The sequence below is a fragment of the Scheffersomyces spartinae genome (genome assembly GCF_019049425.1).
Source record: "Scheffersomyces spartinae strain ARV_011 chromosome Unknown scaffold_4, whole genome shotgun sequence".
Taxonomy (NCBI): Eukaryota; Fungi; Ascomycota; class Pichiomycetes; order Serinales; family Debaryomycetaceae; genus Lizanozyma; species Lizanozyma spartinae.
This window is the reverse complement of record NW_025065051.1, coordinates 22,521-49,970: the sequence shown is the minus strand read 5'-3', so window position 1 is coordinate 49,970 and position 27,450 is coordinate 22,521. Positions and strand designations below refer to the sequence as shown.

The 27,450-nt window shown below is 37.8% G+C and overlaps 11 protein-coding genes across 11 annotated transcripts; 4 read left to right on the top strand and 7 right to left on the bottom strand.

The window, feature by feature from the left end:
• Positions 1 to 795: 795 nt before the first annotated feature.
• On the bottom strand, positions 796 to 2,064 carry KQ657_003645 (uncharacterized protein; the record flags this gene model as incomplete). The annotated part of the gene is made up of 1 exon (XM_043194347.1): positions 796 to 2,064. One exon carries the CDS (start codon positions 2,062 to 2,064, stop codon positions 796 to 798), a length of 1,269 nt encoding a protein of 422 aa, XP_043050671.1.
• A 484-nt stretch (positions 2,065 to 2,548) lies between these two features.
• On the bottom strand, positions 2,549 to 3,478 carry YPS1_3 (Aspartyl protease; the record flags this gene model as incomplete). The annotated part of the gene is made up of 2 exons (XM_043194346.1): positions 2,549 to 3,441; positions 3,472 to 3,478. The coding sequence occupies 2 exons, from the start codon at positions 3,476 to 3,478 to the stop codon at positions 2,549 to 2,551; spliced, it is 900 nt and encodes a 299-aa protein (XP_043050670.1).
• Positions 3,479 to 7,567: 4,089 nt separating this feature from the next.
• Positions 7,568 to 9,322, bottom strand: GAC1 (protein phosphatase regulator; the record flags this gene model as incomplete). The annotated part of the gene is made up of 1 exon (XM_043194345.1): positions 7,568 to 9,322. The coding sequence occupies one exon, from the start codon at positions 9,320 to 9,322 to the stop codon at positions 7,568 to 7,570; it is 1,755 nt and encodes a 584-aa protein (XP_043050669.1).
• Positions 9,323 to 13,624: 4,302 nt separating this feature from the next.
• On the bottom strand, positions 13,625 to 16,057 carry GLN4 (glutamine--tRNA ligase; the record flags this gene model as incomplete). The annotated part of the gene is made up of 1 exon (XM_043194344.1): positions 13,625 to 16,057. The coding sequence occupies one exon, from the start codon at positions 16,055 to 16,057 to the stop codon at positions 13,625 to 13,627; it is 2,433 nt and encodes an 810-aa protein (XP_043050668.1).
• A 428-nt stretch (positions 16,058 to 16,485) lies between these two features.
• KQ657_003641 (uncharacterized protein) lies at positions 16,486 to 18,420 on the top strand (the record flags this gene model as incomplete). The annotated part of the gene is made up of 1 exon (XM_043194343.1): positions 16,486 to 18,420. One exon carries the CDS (start codon positions 16,486 to 16,488, stop codon positions 18,418 to 18,420), a length of 1,935 nt encoding a protein of 644 aa, XP_043050667.1.
• A 41-nt stretch (positions 18,421 to 18,461) lies between these two features.
• On the bottom strand, positions 18,462 to 19,874 carry KQ657_003640 (uncharacterized protein; the record flags this gene model as incomplete). The annotated part of the gene is made up of 1 exon (XM_043194342.1): positions 18,462 to 19,874. The coding sequence occupies one exon, from the start codon at positions 19,872 to 19,874 to the stop codon at positions 18,462 to 18,464; it is 1,413 nt and encodes a 470-aa protein (XP_043050666.1).
• Positions 19,875 to 20,771: 897 nt separating this feature from the next.
• KQ657_003639 (uncharacterized protein) lies at positions 20,772 to 21,582 on the top strand (the record flags this gene model as incomplete). The annotated part of the gene is made up of 3 exons (XM_043194341.1): positions 20,772 to 20,802; positions 20,862 to 21,041; positions 21,437 to 21,582. 3 exons carry the CDS (start codon positions 20,772 to 20,774, stop codon positions 21,580 to 21,582), a joined length of 357 nt encoding a protein of 118 aa, XP_043050665.1.
• Positions 21,583 to 21,793: 211 nt separating this feature from the next.
• On the top strand, positions 21,794 to 22,061 carry RPS28B (40S ribosomal protein eS28; the record flags this gene model as incomplete). Its single annotated transcript, XM_043194340.1, has 2 exons — positions 21,794 to 21,796; positions 21,861 to 22,061. 2 exons carry the CDS (start codon positions 21,794 to 21,796, stop codon positions 22,059 to 22,061), a joined length of 204 nt encoding a protein of 67 aa, XP_043050664.1.
• A 244-nt stretch (positions 22,062 to 22,305) lies between these two features.
• KQ657_003637 (uncharacterized protein) lies at positions 22,306 to 23,169 on the bottom strand (the record flags this gene model as incomplete). Its single annotated transcript, XM_043194339.1, has 1 exon — positions 22,306 to 23,169. One exon carries the CDS (start codon positions 23,167 to 23,169, stop codon positions 22,306 to 22,308), a length of 864 nt encoding a protein of 287 aa, XP_043050663.1.
• A 561-nt stretch (positions 23,170 to 23,730) lies between these two features.
• Positions 23,731 to 25,347, top strand: RTF1 (Rtf1p; the record flags this gene model as incomplete). The annotated part of the gene is made up of 1 exon (XM_043194338.1): positions 23,731 to 25,347. One exon carries the CDS (start codon positions 23,731 to 23,733, stop codon positions 25,345 to 25,347), a length of 1,617 nt encoding a protein of 538 aa, XP_043050662.1.
• Positions 25,348 to 25,487: 140 nt separating this feature from the next.
• KQ657_003635 (uncharacterized protein) lies at positions 25,488 to 26,108 on the bottom strand (the record flags this gene model as incomplete). The annotated part of the gene is made up of 1 exon (XM_043194337.1): positions 25,488 to 26,108. The coding sequence occupies one exon, from the start codon at positions 26,106 to 26,108 to the stop codon at positions 25,488 to 25,490; it is 621 nt and encodes a 206-aa protein (XP_043050661.1).
• Positions 26,109 to 27,450: the final 1,342 nt, after the last annotated feature.

Genomic DNA, 27,450 nt, shown 5'->3' with positions numbered 1-27,450 from the left:
CTACGTTCGTGTGTACCCAACACTGGTAAAGTGTTTGGCAAGATGAAAAAAAGAGTCTAGTACGCAATCTCTAAAGCAACTCCTTCTATCAAATCCCATCAAACGCCGCACTTGTAGGTCTACATCATTTGCTCGTGAGGTTGCTTCATACAGTATAGTAAGCCTTACCATCAAAGGCAGCTTGTAGCCCAAGATTAAGTAGTGAACAAGATTAAGTAGTGAAAAGCTTTCCTTGTTCCTTTGAGCCAGAATAAGAAGTTTCAGATCTTCTGGCTGCAGAAATTGCCTAATCTAACGGTACACTAAAGGCGTGCGCTAAATCAATGGGATTACGAATGGGACACGATTCTCACGTTTTAAAAGCCAATTCAGACACCAGACGCATTCCTCTTCAAGATTGAAAGTTTGACGTAGTCAAGCGTTCGTCAAGGTGAATTCAACGAAAAGTATTAAAAAAAAATAGCAAATCATTAAGAGTATTTATATGGAAGATACCTTGGTGAAGTGTACTCATCATTAAAGTACAATAGTATATCGTCTACCGTTACCTTGTAAGAGATTTCGCATAGCACGTTGTCAAGAAGGCGTGTTGATTATCAATACTTCCATTTGCAGTAATGCTACAAGGCGTGCTTTACTTCTCTTAATTTAACTAGAGTAGGTCGTAGTCGTCATCTTTTGCTTGTTATTGTTAAACTCTTCCAATATCTATTTCGTACTACATTCTTTCTGGTTATTCCCTCATGCAGCTGACGCTTGATCTTATATCAAACTTTAAAGTTTCGTCTCCTTCATCTACGCCGTAGAGTACTTGACTGCTGAAGCCGTCGCTTGTACTTCAGTGGGAGATGATATTGATGTTGAGGAATAAGCACTAGCCTTAGTTACGTCGGGAACTCCTGTACTAGCATCGGCAACGGCAATCAACTCATCAGAAGTATAATATCTTGGAGCTAAAAGAACTTCAGACAGATCAAGATCAAAGCCAACATATGCACTCTTCAAAAAGGACCGGCCCAACACAATAAAATCACCTTGTTCTTGAACAGTAAAACCTAAATTGCATTTGTCTTCAACAAAAGAAAACATAAAACTAGTGTAAGGAATGGTAACGTTAATTCCGTTGAAATTGAACTCAATGTAGATGGAGCTGTCGTATTTAGGACAATCAAAAATAAAATTTGCAAAACTGATGTTTGCATTAGACAATATGGCAAGGTTTTCAAATACTGCAGGAGGAAGGTAGACAAAGTCCAGGTTGGTAGTAAACACAACGGGGTAAGATGATTTAGTGACAACAGTTCTTGACTTAAGATTATTGATAGCCAACTCACTTAATACTGCTTGAAACTTACCTGAGGAGAAGTTGGAATTTGAAGGATACATGTTTGAGTTCACCATCGGTAATGATTGTAAATCACCAACAAACTTGGCTTGGTCAACAGCTCCTAGAAGAGCATACCCCGTATTTTCCGTGAGGTTATCGTGAATAAATGAAACAACACGACGGTTGATCTTCCCCTTTGCCTTTAAATAAGAAAGGAGATTAGACGAATCATCTGAAGTTGAATTGAAGCCCAAAGCTAATACACCATAGGGATCTTGACCAGTTAAATTTGCCTTCTCCACCACTCCAAACTTGAAATCGTCTAAATCAACATCATCTTTTGAAATAGAAAGCTTGTCCTCGCCCCATACACCTCTGTTGATAAACCCATCGTTACTTGAGTAGTTGGGGTACTCGAATGAGGAATCATTGGCACCACCAACTTTATTAGAGGAATCAAAATTATATGAACCATAAGCTTGCGGACATTCCTCAGAAGTCCCGTTATCGTAACATACTGCATTATCAGCAATGACCCACAGATCAGCAGAGTCTAACGATAGAAGCATGCTGACCTCTTCGGAAGAACTTCCAAATGTGGCATTGACAAGAAAATCGCTAAAGAATAGCAAGTCATAAGGTGTTCGATAGTGTAACTTAACGTACGAAGAATCGTCTGCCAAGACGACACTTGTACACAAGAGGCATAACCCTAGTAAATGTGTAACCATAGCCATTCTATCCTTTAGTAATTTTTTATGGTCCAGGGTATGGAACTTCGGTCCATGAAGGCTTTTATAGTTGTTTGGATATGTGCTATAAACTAACAAATGAGATAATAGTATGCAGGTGATACAAAAAATACGAGCAACATAGGCTGTGCGCCAGACAAAGTGTGACTACATGATTCTACAAGGAAGTTCCAACAAGTCTTTTATGGCATGGCGCTAAGCATGTACATTGTGTACCACCAAAAATTGTACAGATACATTACAGTGCAGCATGAAAATTACGACCGCAGTTTGCTACCAACTTACAGCTTCCATATTTACGAACAAGATAGAGCGAACGATCACGTAAAACTGGCAATCGTTAGCAGAAGTGACGTAAACGCGCTCTCTTATTACTCTATTATTATGAACACAAATACTTAAAGGTAAATGTGAATGCAAAGTATTTTTGGCGGATATGCAATGAAACCAATACCGTATGACACACGCATCACACAACTAGTAAAACCACAGCCAACACGATTGCTAATGTCATCTTTATCGATAGTGCTAGCCCATCTTTTGATACTGCCATCAGCAATTTATTATACTTGAGCGTTGCTGTGGCCTTAGGCTCTCTGGATATACTACCCAACAGTGTACTTGAGTAATTGGGTGCATCGACTGCGCTTGCAATCAGCGAATTAATGACCACTATGGACGACAGTGCACCTTCATTAAAGTCTCGAACAGCAAGTGAAACCTCTCTATCGTCTAAATCATAAACGACATATGCACCTTTGAGAAATGTTCTTCCAAGAATAATGTAGTTACCTTGATCTTGAGGAATTATTCCCAATGTACAATTACCAGCATATCTAGAAGTCACCAAACTCAGCACTGGGATACTAAGAAAGGATCCACTGAATTCAAAATCAAGAGTGAGACTTGAATCTGATGGGCATTTGATAACATATGCTGAACTTGAATTATCGGCATTAAGAATGTACTTGAGATTGTTCGCAAGTGCACGAGGAACTTGGATAAGTTCTGTCGATGAATCTAGCACTGCTGGATAAGAATTTGTCAGAACATTGACTTTTTTCTCGCCATTACTCAATTGCAAATGATTAACAATCACTTCTATACGGGATCTGGGTAGGTACATCGAATCCTCTAGCAATGTGGTGATGGGCACTGTCAACAATTCGCCAGTAAACTTACTGTAATCAATCGCTCCAAATAACACTACTCCCCTGGTTGAATTTTGACTCAGTTGGTACATTGAGTAGACCATTTTTTCGATTATCCCACCCATCTTAAGCCTTGCTGGAAGATTCGATAAGGAAGTTATGTTAGAGGAATTATTAGGAATGCCTATTCCCAATACTCCATAGAATGAATCTGTTTGATTGACAACACCAAATGGAAAACGTGGCATTGTCCATTTGTCTATGATCAACGTATCCTGGCCCCAACTTCCCAGAGTGATTGAGTTGTTGGCTTGAAACCATTGCGAGGATTCTCCTTCGTAAGGAATGTTTAGGCTTTGAAACGTCGATGATGTGTCTGTACTAAAGTTGTCATAGTCGTTGCATGTGATTGTTTGCGTGGCTATCGAGCCACTACTTAAAGATTTTACAACACAGCTGGAATCTGCCTCCTTCACCCACAGATCTGGAGACCCCGTATCTAGCAACAATGTAATATTTTGATAGTTGGATCCAACAAATACATTTACCAAGTAGTTCACGTATTGGTTGACAAATTTGTCATTGGCAGGTATCAGAGATGAACTTAGAGTTGAGGTAGCAGCTGCCGTTGTCACCGACGATGTAATTGTTGATAAAGCTGGTTCACTTGCTCTTGTTCCAGCAGAAAATGACAAACTGCTCACCAATGCTAGCTTAAAGTTATTATTAGATAGCACATTGAGATAGTTGTCCTGAACAAAGGTGACTTTCTGGATCTCATAATTGATTTGGAAGTAAGAATCCGCAAATGCCCATCTTACAAAATATAGCAAGGAAACTAAGAATTTAATATATATTCGCCTTACCATGGTACGTTATCGAATGAATATGATGGTCTTGTGGGAAGATCAAGGTTTTGTAGACTCAACGATTGTGACGATAGCAAACGTCAAATTCTATTGTGATTCAATGTTGATCAAGTCAAATGCTATAAATCACTAACCGGGCCTGTGGGATGGATCTTGAGTGCAGACTATATCAAGACCAGGATAGTATATAAAGCAGTATATGGAATTTTTTAAAAAAAAGAAAGACAGGGTGGTATAACACTTTAGTTCAATAGATCAGGAAGTCAGGACTCACGAAGTGAGATTGGCAGTCAGTGAGATCTATAAAAATCTCTGTGGTAGGAGAAACCCGACTTATATCACAAAGGGTCCTTTTAATTATAGCTTAGTAATTATAAGGTCAAGCCTAATTACAAGAATAAATAATCAGCAACTGTTAAGCGAAGCCAGTCCTCTATATTTAATCAACTAAAAGAAAAAGAGTGTCAATGTAAAGTTTAATCTCCACCGAATCGAATTGTTTACCCGATTCAACTAAAAATCCAAAGGCGGTTAGAATTTTCATTCCAAACTAGTCCAGATGAGCAATCTTAAAACAACGTAGTAATGTGGTAAAAGATCACTCTAAGTAAAGCAACCTAAGTATCCATTTAACTACCAGAGGAAAGTTGTGCTTCTGGGACTTTCCAACGGATAATACCACATCTATATTTAGTTGTATAAAGTCAAGATCGTTTACTGTAGTGGAAGTTGGAGCACAACTATATTTTAGCGTCAATCGTAGAAGAATATGTTTAATAGGCACTGATTACGCCCTAATTCAGAAGCGAGAACTGCGTATGCTTTTGCCCTAATGTTAGGAGTCACAAAGCCTTATTACTACTGGTTTTGTGTAACTTTCGATTGTAAAGGACTAGAACATCCAGTTGAAAGTAATTCAGCCTGGCGGGTATACAATTTAAGCGAGCAGAGATAGTCAATGATTTACTAGTAGGTTTCTTAACAATACTACAAGGTAACCCATATGACCTATTCCAGTTCCATTCTATAAGATACTTTCATGTGGGTAATTAAGTTCACATGCTGGAGTCACAAATAGGTCGTGAACTGCTAATAGTTTATAATGTTTCATAGAACTTGAGGTAGCAAATATCTTAAGCATACCGCCTTTCTGAGATGAAACCAAATCATCGCAAAACTGTTACATGATTTTCATGGGTTACCGAATCAAATCAAAGCTAGGGTTGCCAAATCAAAACAAAGCTACTGTTTGCATGTTTTAGTTACAAGTTCACACTCGAGTGCTTATGGCTTTAAGAGAACATTGAGAAAGACTTGGCAGCACATTCTTAAGTATGAACAGTTTAAATTATTCCGCTCTGTAAAGTTTGAGGCTTCAAGCGAATTCGCCAAAAATAAGGGTAGTGATAACGTTGGTGGCTGTACTTTTTTGTAATCGCTCAACGTAATAGTTTTTGGTAATATAATATAGTATGGCTGTACAGTTATACTTCAAGGCTAAAACTTTATGTTTTGCACAATCAAATACAGCATAATATAAAGTAGGTGATTCACCTTTCACCACCCAAACTGGAATGTACTACCTAAATATGGACCAGAAAGACTATTTAGGTAGTCTCAAGCTTGAATTCACTAAGTAGTGGGTTCGGTTTTGTGAGAGAAATAATAATCGCTGTTCACAAAAGCTGCTGCAAAAGCTTCTCGGCAATTGGGGGGTACAGTTGTCCTTCTTCTTTCGCCCTGGCAAGACCAATCATCTTGTATTCCTCGAACATTCTATTTGAAGCGTAGTATTTTGCATTTCATTAAAATACTATTAAGAAGATATTCGTTATCCCGTAAAAATTGCACCATTATGACTCATTTTGACGTGATTGCATTCAAATAATGTAGTTCTATAACCGTTATCTTAATAATGGGCATGATGAAGTTAAAAGCGGGATATTCTTAAACGTAAAATCGTATCAGGTGGAAAACATTAGCATTTGTTCACCTCAATGAGCTTATACTGTAACTCCCTAATACTCGATCTATATTGTGTTAATCCACGGTTGGAAGAAGGGCCTTAGCATGAATCAGAAAGTTCCACACAATAAACTTAAATAGTAGAATACTCTCCCTTTTTAAAAAGCTCTCTGATATCCTTTATGATCAGCGATAAATTCACCAATATATTTGGCCTTCAAATTGAATCATTATTAGCTGGCTTGGTGAACTTGGACATTTTTGGTTCAGTCGGAAAAAGTGAAAAAAAAAAAAACCAATGTAGAAGATGATTAGTTCTTGCATTCAGATGTGCAATCTTTCTGACAAAAATCTATTCAGACAAATCAGACACTATGGTCTGCATATACAATCAGAAAAGTTTTTGTTAGAATTTAAACAGTGGTACATACTATTCTTCTATCCTTCGCTTCCCCAACATCACCCCACTTAACCCCTCCTTCCTTATTAATTCTTCTCCTCATTAGAGAACAAAAGCCCCTTCGCACTAGACCTAATTTTAGAACGCAAAATTCAACGACTGAACGCGTTTATCCTTCGATGTCTGTTACTTTGTATGGAACGGAAATGCGATGCATTAAAAAATGAGGAGTTATATTAAGCACGAAGTAAAAGTCGTACATAATGACAACCTACAAGGAGGGATTCGTTCTAATCTACCTCTTAATCAAGTTCTAGCAACCATGTCTTAGTATTAATTTGAGAACAAAGGAACTCCAAGCAGGGATAATTTTTGACCGAATTTGGTAAGAATTTTGCAATCAACTTGTTTCAATTTCGCGTTTATTCCATCAACACGGTAAGGAACCCCCTTTCTAAGCCAACTTGTCCATCCAAGTTTTAGGCCACCATACAATTGGGTGTAGAGATCAAGTTGGAGATCAGTGCAAAGAATGTCAGTGTACAGTGATATTGTGATATTTAGAATCCATCGCCAGATTGTTTGTTCCACGCCGATTCAATTGAGCCACTTTGACCCCATGGGGTGTTCATGTTTGCGCAATGCAGTCAAAGAGTACCCCACGGCGCTCGTAAGAAACTTGAATTCCACAAGTTACATCTTCAGCTATTAACTTTGAGCATGTCCTCTTCAACCCTAAGCCTACTAAAAATGATGCACCACCCACCCTATGTCCTTAACACACTGTTAGGTGAATGACGGTCCCTTGTATGCAGTTCAAAGCTGTATCGAAATCGGTCAAACCGGAACTTGTAAATGCTACTAGGGCTCTAAATTAAAAGTAACGAAACCATATATGTATTTTAATGAGTAACTATAAAAGACTATATAATGTAAATTATTAACAAAACAATCAAAAAACCTATTAAAAAAATATACCTGAAGTGTCATAAATATGAAATATTAAAAAACTGATCCCAAATGTGCAAATATAGAAGGTGACAGATTGCTATGAAATGAAGAAAGAAAAATATGGCTGAAAGAGTCATGTTTGTAGACTTGACTCAAACGTGGACAGAGTCACTAAAGGAGTGGAATGCGGATCCCACACTGGTGTGGCAATTGAAGCCGAAGTAATCGGTGGAGCTTGCAGAGTTTAAGCCGGATGGTGATTTACTAAGTGCAGACTCTGAAGCTGAGATTGGTGAGGCATTACCAGATGAAACGGTAAATGCATTCTTAACGCCGCTTGATGCTGTAGAAGGAGACTCTTGAGAAGCACTGGTGGTCTTGTCCGATTTATAAAAACAATAACTGTTCAATAAATCATTGTATCCCTTCTTGTTCTTGTATGCTTGTGAGTATCTGGTTCCAGTTGAGCTGAAATTCGTTTCCAGGTATGATCTCATCAATGGAGCAGGTTCAGGATTTGAAAATGAATCTTCAAATGAATACTTACCCTTCAGCTTAATTGGAATCCCACTTGAAGAACTCTTGTTATTAGTAGAGGAAAATTGTAAGCGATCCAATCTTTCAAATAATTCACCAGAATCCAATAACTGAGAAACACTTTTCATTCTGAGAGTGCCAGAACCTGACGAAGAAGCAGAGCTTTCAGCTTGAGACTTTGGCTTAGGTTGAGGTTTTAATGTAATATGATAGTTCTTGTTGTCATTGTTATCCCAGTATGTTTGACCGGCAACATCATAGCGGACAACCAATTCCAACTTAAGATACTTTGATAAACCCATCAATGGAATCTCAAATCTAAACAAGTCAGAATTTCCGAATGACTTGACATAAGACACCAGGTTAATTGTTAAGTTCGAAGTCCAGTTGTTGAATGTAAGTTTAAGCAGAAGATTCTTTTCAAAAGCAATGTTCTTTGCAAGAATTTCACCAACTAAAGTGTTGGCAGCCTCGTTTAACTTGATCAGTTGCAAATAAACTGGTGAGGACATGATGCGTTGAGGATTCTTCAGTACATCGGTATGTTCAATAAAGTATTTTGGTGGTGAGTTGCTTTCTTCATCTGAAGAATTTTTATCATCGTCTTCAAAAGTACTGGTTGTGTTTCTTGAAGATGAAAAGCCAAGGTTATCGTCATCAAAATCATCGTCAAAATCACTTCCCCAAGTAAAAGTCAACTTGGATCTGCGCTTTGGTTGATACAACTCATCATCCAATTGTTTTGGAGAACCTAAGGGAGTACATTCATTAGAAACTGTAACAGGAGATTCACGACCATCAAACATTTTAATGTTAGCCAATCTCAGAGCAAAGCGAACAGACTTATCCCTATTTGGGATGTTAGTAGTAGACATAGACTTTCCAAGTGATGGCAATTTGAGCGATGATTTGACTAATTCACCAGACTTCTTTCTAAGCAAAGGAGAAGGAGGTGTGGTTTGTGAGATTCCTGAGTTCACAGAGTCAATAGAAGTGGGAATAGAAAGCATGCCAGCATGAGTTTCTTTTGTTGGAGTGCAAGGAGGAATGTTGGAAATTGAAGCCACTGATTTAGTAGCTTCGGAAGAGTCAGAGCTAGCAGTAACATAAGTAGGAACACTTGAAGATGATGATGTAGATAAAGACTTAGGAAGAAGGTATTCAGCAGGGAACAACTTCAACAGGGGAACATTACCGACCTTTGAAGTTGAGTAAGATGTGGCGGTAATAGACACGCCAGCAGGAGTAACTGGTGCGGATCCCAGACTGGTGACACTTGAAGATAAGGTGTTATGAGATAATGAGGATGCAGGTGCACTCGAAGGAGTTGGTGATTGGGTTCTTGTCTTGCGTAGTATGACAGTACTCATTATATATATATTTTGGTTATAATCTTATTAAAATGCAAAACCTTTAAAATACTTATCACTTATTCTTCAAGAAAAAAAGGATAATCTTGGTGCAAATGTACTTGTTGTTTTTGATCTTTTTGTAAAGTTAATAGTTCGATTAATAACTATTATTTTAATGTACAATGTGAAATAAATAGGTGATAGCTATGATGAGTAAGCTAAAACCGTGAGTTCCGAATCTCAAAATTGAATGCTGCACCAGGCAGAGATAAGGAAATATGAAAGTTGGTAACCAGATGGGAATGACGGTACCAGATTATGGGGTAATGGGATGCTGATATATACAAGTGTATATATTACTATGTATACTGATACAAATAAATAAAATACGATGAAAGAAAGGAAAGAGAAAAGAAAAGATCGAAAAAACATTACTAAATTTCATTAGGGGATATGCCCATAATTATATACTAATGGGATGGCTTACAAATTATTAAAGGGAATGAACTTCACAATAGAGTGTGCATATAAAGCACCGAAGGCGGAGACAATTTTGTTGATTATAATAAGCGTTCACACTTGTTGAACAATAAGGCTTTCGATGCGTATTACCCAAAATTCCCAATTTTTAATTTTGAATTGAGTAGTGATAGTGCGCCTAAGTTGCTTATATGCAGTCTGCAAAAAAACTATTGGCTTGAGCCCCTCCGACACAAATGAGCAAGAACAGACATAATTTACATTGATGAGTGGAGAAAAGGTCGGCAATGAGCCTGTTTACGTCAATCTTAAAAAAAGACGGCAGTAATCTATCAGTCCATTTAAAAAGGTCTCAGGTGATTTTTAACTTCGTGGCCTGTAAAGTCTATTGACTATCAAATAGCTCTTATCATCCCGTAGAAGATACCGTTATGTGGGTATTGAACTGCCTCAAGTGATTTTGAGAATACTCAGAAATATTTAATTTGTTTAATAGAGTCAGATGTTTCTGTCCAAGCTTAATAGTGAAACAACACGCACACAAGATCTAAGCGATGGATTATTTTACCTCTAATTGTTGAAGCACCCCTCAAAGATTCTTCTCTTTTTCTCTTTTTGTAAGTGTAAATAGTGTTAACAAGGGTAATAGTGTTAACAAGGGTAATAGTGTTAACCAGGGTAAAATTCGTAGACATTACCTCTTGTAACACTTTTGATATTCCCGAAGGCACCCATTTTCCTTTATGCTATAAACTCCTAAAAATCAAGATTATCGGTTATTTCAAAGAGGTAATGATTATTAACTGCTAGAGATATGTACTTACAGAGTTAAACGTCACAACATCAGATTATTTTGAGCTGATCGCCAGCGTGGTGCGGTTCTTAGCATCGAAATTCCATTGATATATGGCTCTGCTCAAAGATACAAATAATGATAAAGTGCTAATTTTACTGGTCAAACGGTTTTCCGGTGGTAATAATAACGTCCGGACCGAAATCTTAGAGAGGTTCTTAACCATCAAAATATATTAAGCCCTATCCAAGTCCCATTGTTAAGCATCGCCTAGTTAGTTTAACAAAAGGTTAGTGTCAAATTACCTCATCCTTATCTTAATCAAAAGAACGCAAAAAACAAAAGAAAATTTTTATTCTGTTCGTATTTTTTAATCAAGGCCAAAGAAATGTCATTAAGCAGTTGATCATTCAACACTCCAACATTTATGTCTAAAATGTAATCCCTAAACTCCTTTACTCGCCAAACTTGCTTCTCTGGCTCTCTCGCCCCTTTACTATTCTCATCTCGCTTTCTTCAGTCTCATCTTTTTAAGCTAATTAACTAATGTCTGGCTTTATGGGGGTGCATCAAGTGCAGGAGATATATTTGGAGGTGACAAAATTCTCTGCGTGTATTTTGTTGGTAACGTGGCAGCCTGCATATTTCCTATCGTCATTTGGATTTAGAGGGACATGCCAAAGGATTAATCAAGCTTTACCATATCCGGAATACCTGTTGAAGATACCGTACTTTTGATTTGAAACGCTAAGGGAATGCCTGATCCGGAGTTACAATCTCCTGTCCTTTACAGCAACACTTTTTGAAAGATTGATCCCCACATTGATGAATTCGATGAACTTATCCTTACCACATAGTTGGGGTGTTATTATAGAGTGGTGCCAACCACAAAAATACGCTATCGCACATCCCAATTGGGAAATTGTGACTACTCAGCTGGTGACTTAATTCCAGCCAACTTTATAAAATTCACCACATCTTCAAACTTGACTACTTTCCTATATACAATTGTCCTTAGTAAAATAATATTTTCAAACTTTTATTACGGACTGCATATACTTTGGTCTTTAGATGGCCAATTTGATTTCAGCATAGCCTCAACAACTGGTCAAAATATAATAAGATAGCTAATACAATACCAGCAAAAAATCAAAACAAAGGTAGTAGATGTTCTGGGCCAGTGACAAGCGTATGTTGAGTGATAATATAGTCCCTATTAGAAAACAAATAAAAAATGAAATGCCCTAGTTGTCCTGAGAGTAGAGGTGTTTTAGAACAATAAAAAAGAAAATTCAAAGCCACTACCCCACTATGACACGAATCTCTTAGTTGTATTTATTAAGGTATTCCGCTAGTGGCCATCAGGATTGGGACGTTATATGTACATTATAACAATACTGATTTTGACCACTTGACTTTTAGATATAAGGAGGTAACCAAGGTTTTAATAGGTGCCAACGAAGACTCTAAATGTACCAAATTTCGAATTTTTATCCTGTTAGCTTTTCCATATAACTTGTACATCTACGCCCTTTAGCTTGCCCCGCGTTTCTGGCATATAAGTATAAAGTCCGCGTCTACAAAAGCCTACCAACGTAAATAAATGCAGACTTTTTAGCTTGCCGCTTTGCTCTTGTGTATGCAGTACTTAAAGTTGCGAAGGATGGAGATGACTCAAGCTGAATCTACAATATTTTCACTTTTTATCTCAACTATGTTACTAAATTTTGTAGGTTGCATCAAAGATGTTAACAGCCGATGACCCTTGTCTTGTTTGCTTTACGCTTATGCCCTCCCCCAACTACCTTATGATCTTGATAGGTCTACTGTTCTATACTAGGTACGTATAATAGACCACCATTCCGTATTAAAAAAATAATGTTGACACCTTTGTTTTGCATATGTTTGAAACATTTTTCTCTATTTTTGAGCTGCGAGTAAAGCCCAACACTCTCTCTGCCCTTGGTGAGTTCGTTATGGTGCCATCGCGACTCCTAACTCCGTTTTGTTAACGCAATTATTTTTTTCGTTCGTAATACTTCTAATTTTTTATCGCCTGGTATTCCCCCTTAGCGGTTGTTGTAAGGTTCGGGTATTAATCTCCATTGACTTAATCCCTATTACTTTCTGATCTAATTTGTACCCTAAGTAACGCAGGGGTCAAAGAAAATTCAAGTTCATGCCTGTTCAATGATGCAGAGTTAATTTACCTGCTTTGAATCTGGGCTTCACGAACTCCACTGCGGCAGGACTGCAGTAGACACATCACTCATAGAATTCTTCAAATGGCTATACACCATCTTCCCCACACACACGTAGGCTAGTACCGTACCGACATAGTTACCTACATACACACGGCAATAAGTTACACTTATAACTTCATAAGACATTTTCAAAACTACAAAGTTATATTGTCATGGTTTTTATCCCTTTTCGTGTCTAGATTAGGCATAATCCTCTTATCAATCAATACTTTTTTTCCCAATACAAAACTGCCACAGTTTCGAACCAGCAATCTTATTATTTCCCCACCAAAACGGTTCCCCCCTCCTCCCCTCAGATGATGAGTTACCGTGATAAAGAACTACCTAATAATAAATTGTAATATAACAATAAGTGTCTGGAAGCCTGGATGGTTTATGTCAGTGTCATATTGAGGCTTCTTATCTATGACTCTATTGATACGCATGCTAAAGCTGATACCAGAAAGATTTTGGACTACCTGCCTGCCCTTGCATCAAAATAAATGTGGTGCATCATGTAGAAGGCATTTCTTAAGGTCTTAATTATTTTTAACTTCGAAACAGCTACCTGATGTGGGGAAGGAGGTTTGCTTTTTGCTTTTTATTGGATTGCCTAAGGGGTATATAATCAGGAGAGGCTTAAAAGCAAACAATCGTTTGACTCAAAGTCATCATTTTGGCGTGGTTATGTGCAGTCTCGTAAATGATAGTTTCCGGATTGCATGCGATGTACGAAAGCTAGTAAATCTGACCATTAAATACTAAAATAGCGGGACGGTTCCCATATACACAGCCTATATAAAACTACTTCTTGGAAGAATCCTCCTTCAAAGTAACAATCCGATTCAATATCAATTTATCGTCGTTACTATCCTTATCCAAACAGAAGTAACCTACTCTTAAAGCTTGGAACCTTACTGTATTGTTACCAGGTTTCTCTTTAATATTGAATTGACTTCCAGGAATTTCAACATTCATGGGACTTCTAGAAACAATTTCTTTGAAGCTTGATTCAATCACAGCATTTCCGAAAATCTCCTCGGAATTAGGATTAAGTTCCGCCAAGTAGTCCTTAGGGTTTTCCAGAGTGAAAAGAGCATTTTGAACTCTAACTTCATCAATTTTAATGCAATCACTTTTTGGAATCCATTGAATGTATGTTTTAGGTTTCTTCTTAATATCCTTATCATAATTCACAAGGACCTTAGTGATATTACCTTCAGTGTCACGTTCAATCAGGCGCAAACTGATGTTAAAGGGTACCTTCATCAACCCAACAGGTTGGCCAGGAGCTAATCTGAAATATTCCTTGGAGACTTGGTCATCATCACGAACATCGCTACGATCAATGTATATGTATTTGCCAAACTTAAGGGTTCTACCACCACTTAAGGGTCCCAGAGTGACTGGATTACTACCAGGCTTGTAAGGCATTTCAACCTCAATGGTTTCATCTTCTCCCAAGTTATCAACTTCAACTAAAACGGGGTCTAATACCACCATCAAACGAGGGGTGGTTTGATCAAGATAACTTCTAACAGCACTTTCAAATCTAACACATTCAATATTGGTAGTGGATGTGGTAACACCTAAAGTGTTAATGAATGATAAAATCGCCCCAGGAGGAACACCACGACGACGAATACCTTCTAAAGTGTACAATCTAGGGTCATCCCATCCTCTGACATAACCTTCAGTGACTAACTTGGCAATCTTTCTCTTGGATAAGACTGTACCAGTTATGTTTAAACGACCGTACTCTCTTTGAGCTGGACGATAGACATGTAAAGTGTCACAGAGCCATTCGTAACTCTCTCTCAGTAATCTAAATTCCGTTGTGCACAATGAATGTGAAATATTTTCAAAAGAATCAACCAAACAGTGGGTAAAATCGTAAGTTGGATAAATCTTCCACTTGTCACCAGTACGGTGATGAGGAGCATCAAGTACTCTGTAAGCAACCAAATCCCACATTTGAGGGTTGGGGGAAGTATAATCTTGCTTCATTCTTAAAGTAGCTTCACCAGTCTTGTAGAAGCCATCACGCATCTTTCTAAATTCCTTGAGGTTTTCTTCTGGAGTACGTTCACGATGAGAACACCCATTACGTTGCCCTCCCAATGTTCCATCAGCTTTCATACCTCTTTGTTCTTTAACTTGTTCAGGTGTACAATGACAAACGTAACCTCTGTCACATTCTATCAACTTTTCTGCCAAATCATACAATTCCTGAAAGTAGTCAGAGGAATAAGTAATTTTCCATGGAGAATAGCCTAACCATGAAACCATATCTTCGATTGACTTGAAGTATACTTCTTCTTCAGCTTCTGGGTTGGTGTCATCGAAACGTAAATAACAGTTCCCCTTGTTAAAAGCTGCATAACCAAAGTTTACCATAATGGCCTTTGAGTGTCCAATGTGTAAAAATCCATTAGGTTCCGGTGGGAAACGAGTAAAGACTTGTCTATGGGTGAACTTCAAGTGTTCATCCATTAATTCGGGCCACATTTGAGGATTCTCACCTGGTTTATGTAAATCGCCTAAGAAACCTTCACTAAACATTGAACGTTCAGTCTCCACTGGAGCATCCACTTTTGTAGCAGAAGAGTCCTTTTTGTTGGCATCAGGAGCAGATGCTTTTGCTGGGGTTTTCTTGACCTTCTTTATGACATCTCTTTCATCTTTAGGCCCTAAGTGTTTCAAAGCCAAGGAATCAACAATTGGTTTGAATAATGCAGGAGAAGCCCATTTAAGCTCAGTCAACTTTCTCAATTGTCCCAAGATTGAAGGAACCATGGTATATCTCTTTGCCTGTAATTCATCCATAATAGAATCAAAATATTTGGAGATTGTACTATGCACTTGTTCTTCAGATACCTCTTGGCCTACACCCGCATGCGTATTCAATTCACTTTCAGTGGGAGATTGAGTAGATTTCAAGTACTTGACCCCTTCTTGAACTTGTAAAGTGGATTTGATTCTTTCATCAAGAATGGCATCAGTAAGTAATTGTCTCAGAGAACTACTAACATTTTCACTACCCTTTAAATCAATAGCCAATTGATGCAAAAGAGCCAACTTCTTTGGTTCAAGTTCACCAGAAAAACTAGAAAGATCGTCTCCTAAAATTTCATACAATTGCTGAGAAACCTTCTTGTTCTTGATAATCTCCTTAGATTTAGCATCTCCAAATCCAAACTTGGAAAAGAGTGTAACAATGTCCTCATCACTTGCCATGTTGTATGTCAAACTAATATGTCAAGTTTTATTGGTATTTCAAATGGAAATTAGTGTGACTCACGGCTGGTTGTAATCTTATGGTATTTAAGGAAAATCTTTTTATTCGGTAGTAATCATCTCCAAAACATATCACAAACCCGTTTGGGACACGACCGTTTGTGTTTCTTCGGGTTTGTGTTATATACCCTTGTTATCAGAACCTCTTCCAAGTGCAATTACGTAAGTGATTACTTAAGGCATACATATACTTATATATACGGATGTTGGCTTCAGTAATATGGAATATATATTACACATTTGTTTTATTGATACTAATTCAATCATTTCTCCAGTTCATCCTTTTCTTAAAGCCCCATATATCACAGAGCCATCTCATTCGTCTCATTTGCTGGCAAGTTATATAATCTTTCAAGTTGGCTGCAAAAATGTCAAAAGTGATTGGCAAGACTGAAACCATTCGAATAGGAACCTTAGTTCAAAATATCCTTCAGGATCTTAAACAAAATGCCTCGTATAGTAAGAGAGATGTAGAACGGTTACGATATGTGTTGTGGTGGGCAGGGAGTGGCTACTCCCAAGATGTCAGTGACAATTATTTGACAGATCACATTGTTGAACTATTAGAGTTATGCCAAACAAAATTTGGTGAATACATTGATGTCATATTGGTAGACATTATTGTGCTTTTGGCTATTCGGTTCCAGTTGTTTGATCAAACTCTGTTTTGTTTGTGGCAAACTATTATTGATGTTCAAATCAGTGATAAACCTCAAATATGGACAAAACTTGTGGAAGACCTGTTAACCTTGGAATCTAACTTCAAATATATGTCACTAATATTACTTGGGAAATCTTTGATGGAGTCTGGGAATGGATCTCGGGAAGTTTTGGCCGGGAAGAGTTTTGTCGAAAAAGTTAGTAATAATGATGCAATTCTTTGTGATTTTACATGGTATGCATTGATTAAGGGATTAACTAATCATTTGGGTGCAAAGAGATGCTTGCCTCATTTTAAAGGGTTTGAAACAAGTAATTACTTTAATTCAAAGTGTGTTACAATTAATGGGAAGACTTATGTTAAAGCAAATAATTCGATTACTGCTTTAAACAATGAAGTATTTTATGTGTGGGTGAATAATGAACTTAAATTCTTAATTGACGGTAGAACTCCTTTTGAAGCAGACTATTTCTCAAAGAATCAATCATTTACTCTTGCATTCAATGATTCACAGAATCCGGTTATTATGCTCCAACCAAAAGATTCTGGGCTGCTCAAGATTGATGCCAAAATAATTATTACATTTCAAGTTAGTCGTTATGACTTCTCTCACGTGGTGAAGCTAATTAGTACATTGGCTAAGAGTCACACAAGAGTTTCAGTCACCACTAATCCCATTTACATATCTGGAGATACTGGTAATTCAACCCAGTTTAATTCAAATTGTTCTAGAAGGAGACTGGAAGAATTTAAATCCGCTATTATTGACCATTATACCTCTTCTCCTCGCTATGACGATTTCTATTATAGTCGAAACCAAGAGAACAGTGAAGAGATAGCTGCAGAGGAACTTTGGAATGTAAGTCCCAGTCCAGTGGCTCTTACACCAACACAACCAAATACCTTAGTCTTCAAGCAACACAAGAGCTCATTAAAGGAAACGTTTTCTCAACGGAACGGAATAGAAAGCACAGATTTGAGCAAAAGTCGTCGTCGTTCAAGTATCTCTAAAAATTCTTTTCAAGCTGAAGAGTTAAACCATAAACAGATGTGCTATCAATCCGACAATTATATGTCAGGCAATGCAAATTTACAGGCTTCATTGGAAGATGTTCCTAGTCAAAGTCAAATTTCTAGCACACAAATGCAATCGATTCCAGATAGTGATGTTTATTCCATAGATTCTTCACACAACCCAAAAGGTAATTCGAACCTGATCAAAAGGGTAAAGCTTCACGCAACCACTGAAAAAAGAGAACAGCTAGATAACCTAAGGATGATTAGCAACTTTGAGACATCGACAGAAAATGGAAGAAGTGAAGCAGATACCTCTGGTATGCGTGAAGCAAATGATATATCACTTATGGATGGATCTTCTCCACTCACAAGTGTTGGTGATGTTACGGCTTCTAAAGGTATTATACTTGAAGCCACTTCAACCATATCACATGGAAATTCAAGGGATCCTGAAAAGAAAATAATGGAGGGTATGCAAATGATTTTCCAAAGTATTCAACAGTTTACGCAAGAAATAACTCATAGTATGAAGGTTATTCGAGAATCAATGGCTCAAACAGAAGTGGAAGTGAACTCATATCGATTAAGGATTCAAAATGAATTACAAAATGAAGAGAATAAATAATCTACCAATCTATTGAATAAAATCTAAATAAATACATCCCTTTAAGTTGGAACTTTGAAGCCAGTGAATTTAAATATGGTGTTAGCAAATGCTGAAGGATTATCCAAATACAAATGATGACCAGCATTAGGAATAATGGCAAAAGAGGCAAGCTTCTTCCCTGAATTCTTCATAGAATAAGTGTTGATTTCCTTTGTCATTTCATAACCAGCCTGCTCGTTCATCCAATCTTTATCTCCGTATAACCACAAAGTTGGTAACTTCAACTTGGCAAATTCTTCAGGACACCTATCAAGAAGTGGCATTCTAGCAAGAACTGTTCCAGGTTCTAAAACACGGGTAAGAGCATATTCTCCGCTCCCATTAGCATTAAAGATCCGATATATATAATCGTGAACACTTTGGAATTGTTGAGGGTCTCTGTCATAGAAATGGGCAAATCTATGAGATGTCCAAGCAGAAATCAATTTAGACTTCGCAGGTCCCAGGTTACGCAAGATTGTGAAAGGTGAAACATTGTTAATCCAAAGCTGCTCCACAAGCTTTCTTCTAAATGATTTAGGTGCCTCAGGTACTTCTTCTTCCGAGACTTTTGGGGTATTAGATCTCAGTGATGACTTCACCGAATTATCTATGGAATCAACTTCATTTTCATAATGAACGTTTGGTTCCTCGGCTTCTTGTCTCATCTTCTCACTCGGAGACACTACGTCACTTTGATCAACTTTGTTGAGATATGAGTATTTACTACGTTCAACACCCACAGGACTTATAAGTACCAATTTTTCTATTTGTTCCTTTTGGTACTTCAATGCGTAGGCACAACTCAAATACCCACCAAATGAATGTCCCATAAGAATGAACTTATCCAAACCACGACGCTTTCTCCATTCTTCCAATGAGTCAACAAACCAATCTTCCACTTTCTGTATATCTTCAGCCGAAGCCAGTGCTAAATTGGGAAACTTTGGCCTTGAGGAAAATCCGAACCCCAAGAGATCAATAGCATGAATTTGTATTCCGGGTACCTTTGAAAGTTCATCAAAATTATCAATGAATAAACCTAATGATGCTGCATACCCATGGACTAAAACCACATCTTTAGTACTTGCAGAAATGGCCAATTTATCAGATTGAGATGGCTTTTCCTTGTTCTCAATGTAAAATTCGTGAATATAATTACCATTCCCGATATCGGTGTTGATAACCTTAGCTTCTCTTTTCCCATCCAGAAGAGGGAAAAATGGTAATATTGATAACAAATTGCTTTCAACTTGTTCATCAGTGTATGATCCAAAACCTTGTTTCCACCAATCATATATTGAAGCCTTCCACGAGTACTTGTGAGTTACTCTACCATCTTGAAACTCATTCACCTTCTGTCCTTGAACAGGTTCAGTTAGTACCTGATCATTACCTGAAGCTGTTACCGTCACACTTGTTGCCGATGTCATCCCTCGTACTATATTTACTGCCAATCTGGGTTTACAACAGGTTAAACCGGAAAATCTGGTGGTAAGCAGCCTTACCTTATCAAATCTGAATGATACTTGAATCTTTAAATATAAAGGCTAACTGCTGCGGCTATGTATGACAGCTTGTGGGGCCTTATTGAGGAAAAAAAGAAATCTAAAGACGGATAACTGAGACGGAGATCTACATATATATCACGTAAACGGGGTGGCCAAAAGTCTGACTTTGCATTACGGTGCACGGTATGGGACGGAGAAATGATGTGAAAGTTGGATTTCAACGGTAGCGCGGAACGAGCCCAACGGAGATAGTACATGAAATTTTGCCACCAAAACGCATCAACCAAAAAACTTGAGAAAGAACCGTAAACGAGAAACTCGAGCCACGGTATGCGCCTGAGTGATTTGTTGACTTCGATAGATTATGTTGGTATAACAACGCCAATGACTACAGTTTTTTGTTGATTTGAATTCAATACAAAGTTCGAGTATATTCTGAGGAGCAATTATGCATTAGAGAGAGCTGCCATTGAGCTTTCATAATGCGTACTAGCCGTGCCTCATAATTTTTGCTGAGAGAAGGACACATTTGTTCAAATTGACAAATGTCTCCTTCGATTAATCACAAAGGTTTAAGACTTCGCTGATTGAATTCATCATATATGTGTTGGCGGTATTTAGTTCACGGGAAATGGCTATCAGCGTTCCTTTGACAGATGAATCACGTGAACAGAGTCACATGGTAGCACTGCTGATATCAAAATCAAACCCCGATTCAATTTGAAGTATAATAAGGAGACAAATCGGCAAGATTTCCAAATGGTCTTATAACTAATCACGATTGAAATTATTTTCTATTAAACCAGCAATTCATACATCATGTGTAGATCAGTTGTTTGCAATCTTTGTGGTATGTTAAGATTATTTAAAACTTAAATTAGCTCATATCAACTAACGTTCTATTCAAAGCTAAGAGAACTTGGACCGGCTGCGGTAACCATATTCCTCTGGCAATGAGTTCTTATTCCAAGTCCGAATGGTGCAATTGTCTTCCAAGATACAATGATCAGAAGGAGTCTTCATTTCCTCCAGGATACGGCTACGCTAGAAAGCCTGAAACTCCACTTGAAGACAGACCTGAATCCAAGTGTACTATCGTTTAAAGGTCAATCGTCACACATCCCACAGATAAAAGTAGCAAAACTGTGGAGTTACGGAAATTGAATAGGAAATTGTTCGGGCCATTGCTCGTGGTAGCGGTCTTTAAATTACCCTTTTTGTGAACCCCCGATCCTCAATTCCCGGCTTTTCCAATTTTTGTGAGGTGACCACATATCATATATATAGTTCTATAATTGTATAGGGAAATTTGAAATATAATCCCCCTCCACAACCACTATAATCCTTTTTCATAACTATTATAATTTTAATAGAAATTCAACTTCGTCATGTGTATGCCAACTGATTGTCCTGTTTGCAGTATGTACTATGAAACAATACCCACCTTATTCCCAATTGATGAGAATACAACTAACAATATTTAGACAAGAAGACCTGGAGAGGTTGCGGTCAGCACATTCCTGCTGCTATGTCCCAAAGTCCAAAGGATTCATGGTGTACCTGTGTTCCTGCTGATGGATCTGCTAGAGGTGAATATCCCCCAATGGCTGGTTCCGGTAAGAAAGCTTAAATAGGGTATGTAAGTCCAATAATGTATGTGCTAAGTAAGTACTGGCTATATCTCCATGTATATAACGGTAGGCGCACGCACACCCTTAAAATTTCATAAGGCGTGCGTGTACCACATTTTTACAGTGTAAAATTTTTCAAAGTAGAAAGCTCTCTACTACACCAAACTCTGACAAGCATATACTTCATAGTAACTCAAGGAAACATACAAAATGGTACGTAAGAATAAGGCTTTGGAGCTGAGAGGATATTGGTTGACTAACAATATTTTGTTTATAGGATACAAAGACTCCCGTTACTTTGGCTAAGGTCATTAAGGTTTTAGGTAGAACTGGCTCCAGAGGTGGTGTCACTCAAGTTAGAGTTGAATTCTTAGAAGATGCTTCCAGAACCATCGTCAGAAACGTCAAGGGTCCTGTTAGAGAAAACGACATCTTGTGTTTGATGGAATCTGAAAGAGAAGCCAGAAGATTGCGTTAAGTAATCAAGGTACTATTAGAGGTGAAGGTTTTTGTTTATCTCTTCACAGAGTAATAAGCAAAAATAATAGAGAGTTAATAGCTCCGTGTATATCTAGAATTGGGCTTTCATTATATGTGTCTCGGTGTATTATTATTATTATTTACAATTATAATTGAAAGTTTTGTTTGAAATAATTAATCGAAACATACCCATACCCTGACCAGCTGGGCAATTAAATATCGAATGGATGTAGTTACCCCCTCTACCTTCTATTAACATGCAACTTTTCAGTATTGAAAAACTGCTTGAATGCAGCTTTTGTCAGTTCTACTTTACGTCTTCCTCGTTCCTGAGACCAGAATCCTTGTACCTTATTGAATTGAACCAAGTGTCTTACCTCTCGGAATCTCACCTCTTCCATAATTGCTTCAAAGAGATCTGTAGCTTTCCAATCTAATCGTTGTAGGATGAAAGGTTTCACGCAATCTGGGAGTCTCTTAGGGGGAAGATGAACGTTGTGTACGTATGTGATATCAATAAGCGAAGTTGAATAATGATATCGTATGATATAATTCAGGTTGCACTGATATTCTTTGAGTGGATGTGAAAGTTTCCTTGAAGAACGGCATGATGACTCATAGCCAGTTTCAGTTTGCTGTGCTTTCTCTTTAGTTACATTAATATTCACGCCGCCAACTCCACTATTAGCTTGTTGAGAACATCGGTATTTAACCGTGAAGACCGTTTTACCCCACGCTTTAGGTGTAACTTCCTTTTTAATCCACCGGTACCCCGTGGCCTCCGTCACAGGGTTAACGTACTTCCAATGTAGTACCCTTAATAAATAAGACCTTCTATCCTCAGTTGTGGAAGGTAATATTTGTTCGTCAACAAATTGTGCGGTCATATTGACCTCTTCGGTTTTATTCTTCTTGAGGGCTCGAAGTAGATCACCATAATTTTCACAATGAATAGAGGGTGGTTCCTTACATCTATCCACTATCTTGGGCTCGGGCTCTAGAGACGTTGTAGTAGGGCATCTTTTCAAAAATGTGTACTCGCTTGGCTCTGAAGGTGGACTTACCACTGAGCCGTCATCTGGGTTTAGTAAATACTGAAGATCCATATACAGATTTAAGTTCAACTATCACAACACACCAAGGTTAGTTATTTTTTATTTTTTTTGTTTAAGCGAACGAACGTGCGGTGGTTGGATGTTGTGGATTTTCAATAGAAAGAACATTACAACGAAGAGTAAACATTTTGTTTCTCGTATTATAGGTTGTTCTTTGGTCAAACTTGGTGTGAAAAATTTCCATTCCTATATGTGTCCGAATTTTTAATTCCGCCCCTCAGTTCGGAAAACTGTTTACCCGTAGTTTGATACCGATGTTTAGGTATCTTTCTTTGGAACTGAAAATGTCACACAAGAGGTACTTAGAATATGTATATGTTTCTACATTCAGGCACAGAGAGTTACAAGTTTGTCTACTCCCTATTTAAGATAGAACAAGTGACTACAGTACTTTAATACGCGAACGGCTATATGTGTGTCTCTCAAGGCAAAGCTGCGACATAAAGAAATGTCGCACTTGAAAAATCAAACCTTAGTCAACACCAAATTCAACATCAATAACTCTTGAATGTTAACGACATAAACAACTCTGTTTGATAAAGAGAAATCAACATGTCAGATTTAGATGATGATTTGTTGGCTTTGGCTGGTGGTGCTGATTCTGATTACGATTCTTCGCCGGAACCAGATGTGACTTCCAAAAAGAGACGGATAACTGATTTTGAAGACGACGACGATGAAGGAGAAGATGGCAATGCAGAGAATGCAGATGATGAATTCGAACAAGAAGAAATAGTGAATCCATATCCTTTAGAGGGGAAATACAAGGATGCTTCCGATAGAGACCGTTTGGAGGCCATGGATGAATTAACCAAGGAAAGAATTCTCTTTGATAGAGGTCAAGAAATGGAAAAGTACAATGAAAGAAAGTATCTTTTAGAAAGAATGAAAGAACTGAAACGTGGACTGGCGCAGAAGAGCAGTAGTGTAGTGAGTGCAAAATCACGAAGTAAAGCTGTAAATACAAAGGAAGATAAGTTAAGTGAACTTAGAAAACAAAGACAAAAGAGACAAAAGAAGAGTACTGATTCTTATGATGAAGATGAAGATGACGACGAAGAAAGCGATGACAATCTAGAAGATGATTTTGACGATGATGGATATGATGAAGAGGGTGAAGTTGAATGGGGTGGTGTACTGTCAACCCAAAGAGGAATCTCCGGAGCACGGAAAAGATCAACTGTCCGGGCTACAGTTACCGATATTAATACTATTGCTGTGGGGAGAACTGTTTTATCTAAGCACTTTTATGTTTCGGATTTCACAGATCTGGTTATTGATTGTTATGGAAAGATCAATGTAGGTATGGATAATCGGACCCGGCAACCGCTTTATCGGTTAGTTAAAATTATGGATGTTGTAAGTCGTCCTGAAAAGTCTTATGTGTTGCCCGCTGGTTCCAAATGCGACATATATTTAAAAGTTAGTCAGAATAGTCGGCAAGTGAGAGAATTTCCTCTCGGTATGTTTAGTGATTCACCGGTGACAAATGATGAATTCGATCGGTACGTTAAGGAATTACAAAAAGCCGATGAAGAGATAGAATATGTGGATGACGTAAATGATAAGTTTGAACAGTTGAGTCATATGATTAACCGAGGGATAAGTGATAATGATGTTAATGAGATGTTAGTTCGGAAACAAAAACAAAAGGCCCAAGACTTGAATAGTTTATCGGGATATGATGCGGTGTTTGAAAAGACCAAATTACGGGATCAATTGAAGATTGCTGAACAAGAAAATGATTTCGTAAGAGTAAAGGATTTACAAACACGTCTTAGTAAATTGGACCAAGTGATTGTGGAGAAAACAAAGGATAAAGATGGTAGTAGTAAGACTTATGATTCAATGCAAAAGGTTAACGAACGGAATCGGAAGTTAAATCTGGCTAATATCCGGAAAGCCGAAATCAAGAATCAAATTCAAAGAAAGAGTGTTGAACAAAGTAACGATGATCCCTTCCTGAGATTGAAAACGGTTACCCGGATATTTTATCAAGAAATTACCGAACAAGAAAATCAACGAGCTTTGGCCGATGCTCATAAGAATTTCCTGAAAGATTTGGAAGACAGAACCAAGAACGAAGAGAAATTAGCGGCATCCACGTATCGGGTTCTTGGTAAGATTGATGAGGTCATTCGCACAATCGATATTGATCTTCAGATATAGTAGTACGTATATTAACGGTCGTAACTGCTAATACATCTACACTCAATTAGTCTGACACATCCAATTGTATTCCAAATATATACAAGCCCAAATACCCTAAATAATAATAATGATAATAAATAAATGCTAACAACCAAATATTAAGCTTCCAATTCCCGTAACATTTGTTCTCTCAATTGTCTTCTTTCTTCTTCCTTATCAAAGTTGGCCATGGACTTCTTATCGTAAAGATCGTCCGTGTAAATGTATTGAATGTGACCGTACAATGAGTGGATAGAATCTATTGATGATTGGATCGAAGACGTATCATCATCTTGATCAATATCACTAATGTACTCTTCTCCGTTTGTCCCCGCGAAATTTCTGAATCTAGCATCTTCGAAATTTGGCAAGAGAAACAAATCATCAAATTCAAGGGGAGGGGTTTGTGTTCCAAGGGGTGAAGACACTGGCGACAACGGCGTAAATTCAGGGTGTCTTCTTAATTCATCTTCACCAAAAACGTAGTTACGGTTATCAGTTTGCATTGGAGACTGTGGTTGAGATTGTATTGAAGATTGAGACTGAGATGGAATATCGGATTTAGACAGCGATCTTCTCAGTAAACCGGACCGGATCTTTTTCAATACATTGGAGCTGGAATTATGTTTATGGGGTTTGGGATGAATATCTGAACATGAAGAAATCTTTTGAAGAGATCTTCTAAACCTCAGTAATCCAAATCCAGAGTTTGTGCTTGTGGAACTGATAGACCCGGACATTTCAGTTGGGGTATAATGCACTTCACAAGGTGTATCAAAGGATACAGTATTATTAGTCTTATTGAGATAATAATATTGACCTAGTGTTTCGTCATAGAGACGTTCCCAGTCTGAAGAGCATTCAGAATGACTAGTATAAGAAGACATTATGACGATGAATTAGCCAAAATATCCCAAACGTGTGCAACCGGTTTTGGTAATATATGTTTTGTTTGATAGTGGTGTAAATCGTTTCACGGGAAACACGGAAACAAAGCAAACAATATAGTGATGCGTATATCAATATATATCGGCTGTAAGATGCTCACTTTGAACCGATGCTGCAAATCACAATAGTATATTAAACCTCACTATAAGTTGAGATATGATAGTATACTTGTATAATAATAAGTTATATAGATAGAATATTTAAAGCAACTTGAAGTGTTGTGGTTTTCGGCTTCGTATATATACATTATTTATGATTAGACATTTTAACTTACGGGTTTAGACTACGTTGCTCTAAATGAACTTATTCCCGAGCTCCGGCCAAAACGTTTTCCTGCATTTAACAAAGATTTGTAAGACGGGTTTACAAGATATAAAAGGAGTTGCCATTTTAAGCTATTTAAGTTCCGGTTGGTCTAAATTACGCTTCTTTCTGTAATCAAATGTGATCCGGATGACTACTGTAAAAACTATTTCAGCTCATGGTGGAACATTCAAAACGATGAAAAGTACCAACGTGGCCTGTAGTCTGGTTGTAAGTTGCTTTTTTACGTTACCCCAGCTAATTCCGTTGGGTTGTGGAGTTGTTTTTATTAATACCGTGAATATCCTATTTGAGGTGATGACTATAACTACTAGACAGTGGCAACGTCGTAAAAATCTCCCTTGCTGTCATAGGTAAACTTACGCCGTTTCTACGTATTGTCTACGGAGTTTATCGGAAATTATTTTGGCCCGGTTAGGTATCTTGATAAATGTCATAGATTCCCAATTGGGATAAAACCCCGTCCAGCAGCGGTTCTTCGCTCGTCTCATCATTTATTGCTCATACTTCCGTTCAACATTGTTGATTCGTATTATAGGGTTCCATATGAGGCTTAAGGACTATACAGTATCCCGTGTTTCGCAATAACATGAAGTTCGTACCTGCGATAACATCTCCGTTATATATGCTGTAGTAGTATTCTTCTATTGCCGATGAAGTCCGACCGCACTTCCCTCGATATTGGCACATCACTACCAATGTGTCACGTGATCGATTCGGCCACTTAGTAACGTTTCAGGATGTTGGTTGTGAATGTCAACTTATTATATTTGCCACTGATTCGAAATTTAATGAGGACCACACGCCTCA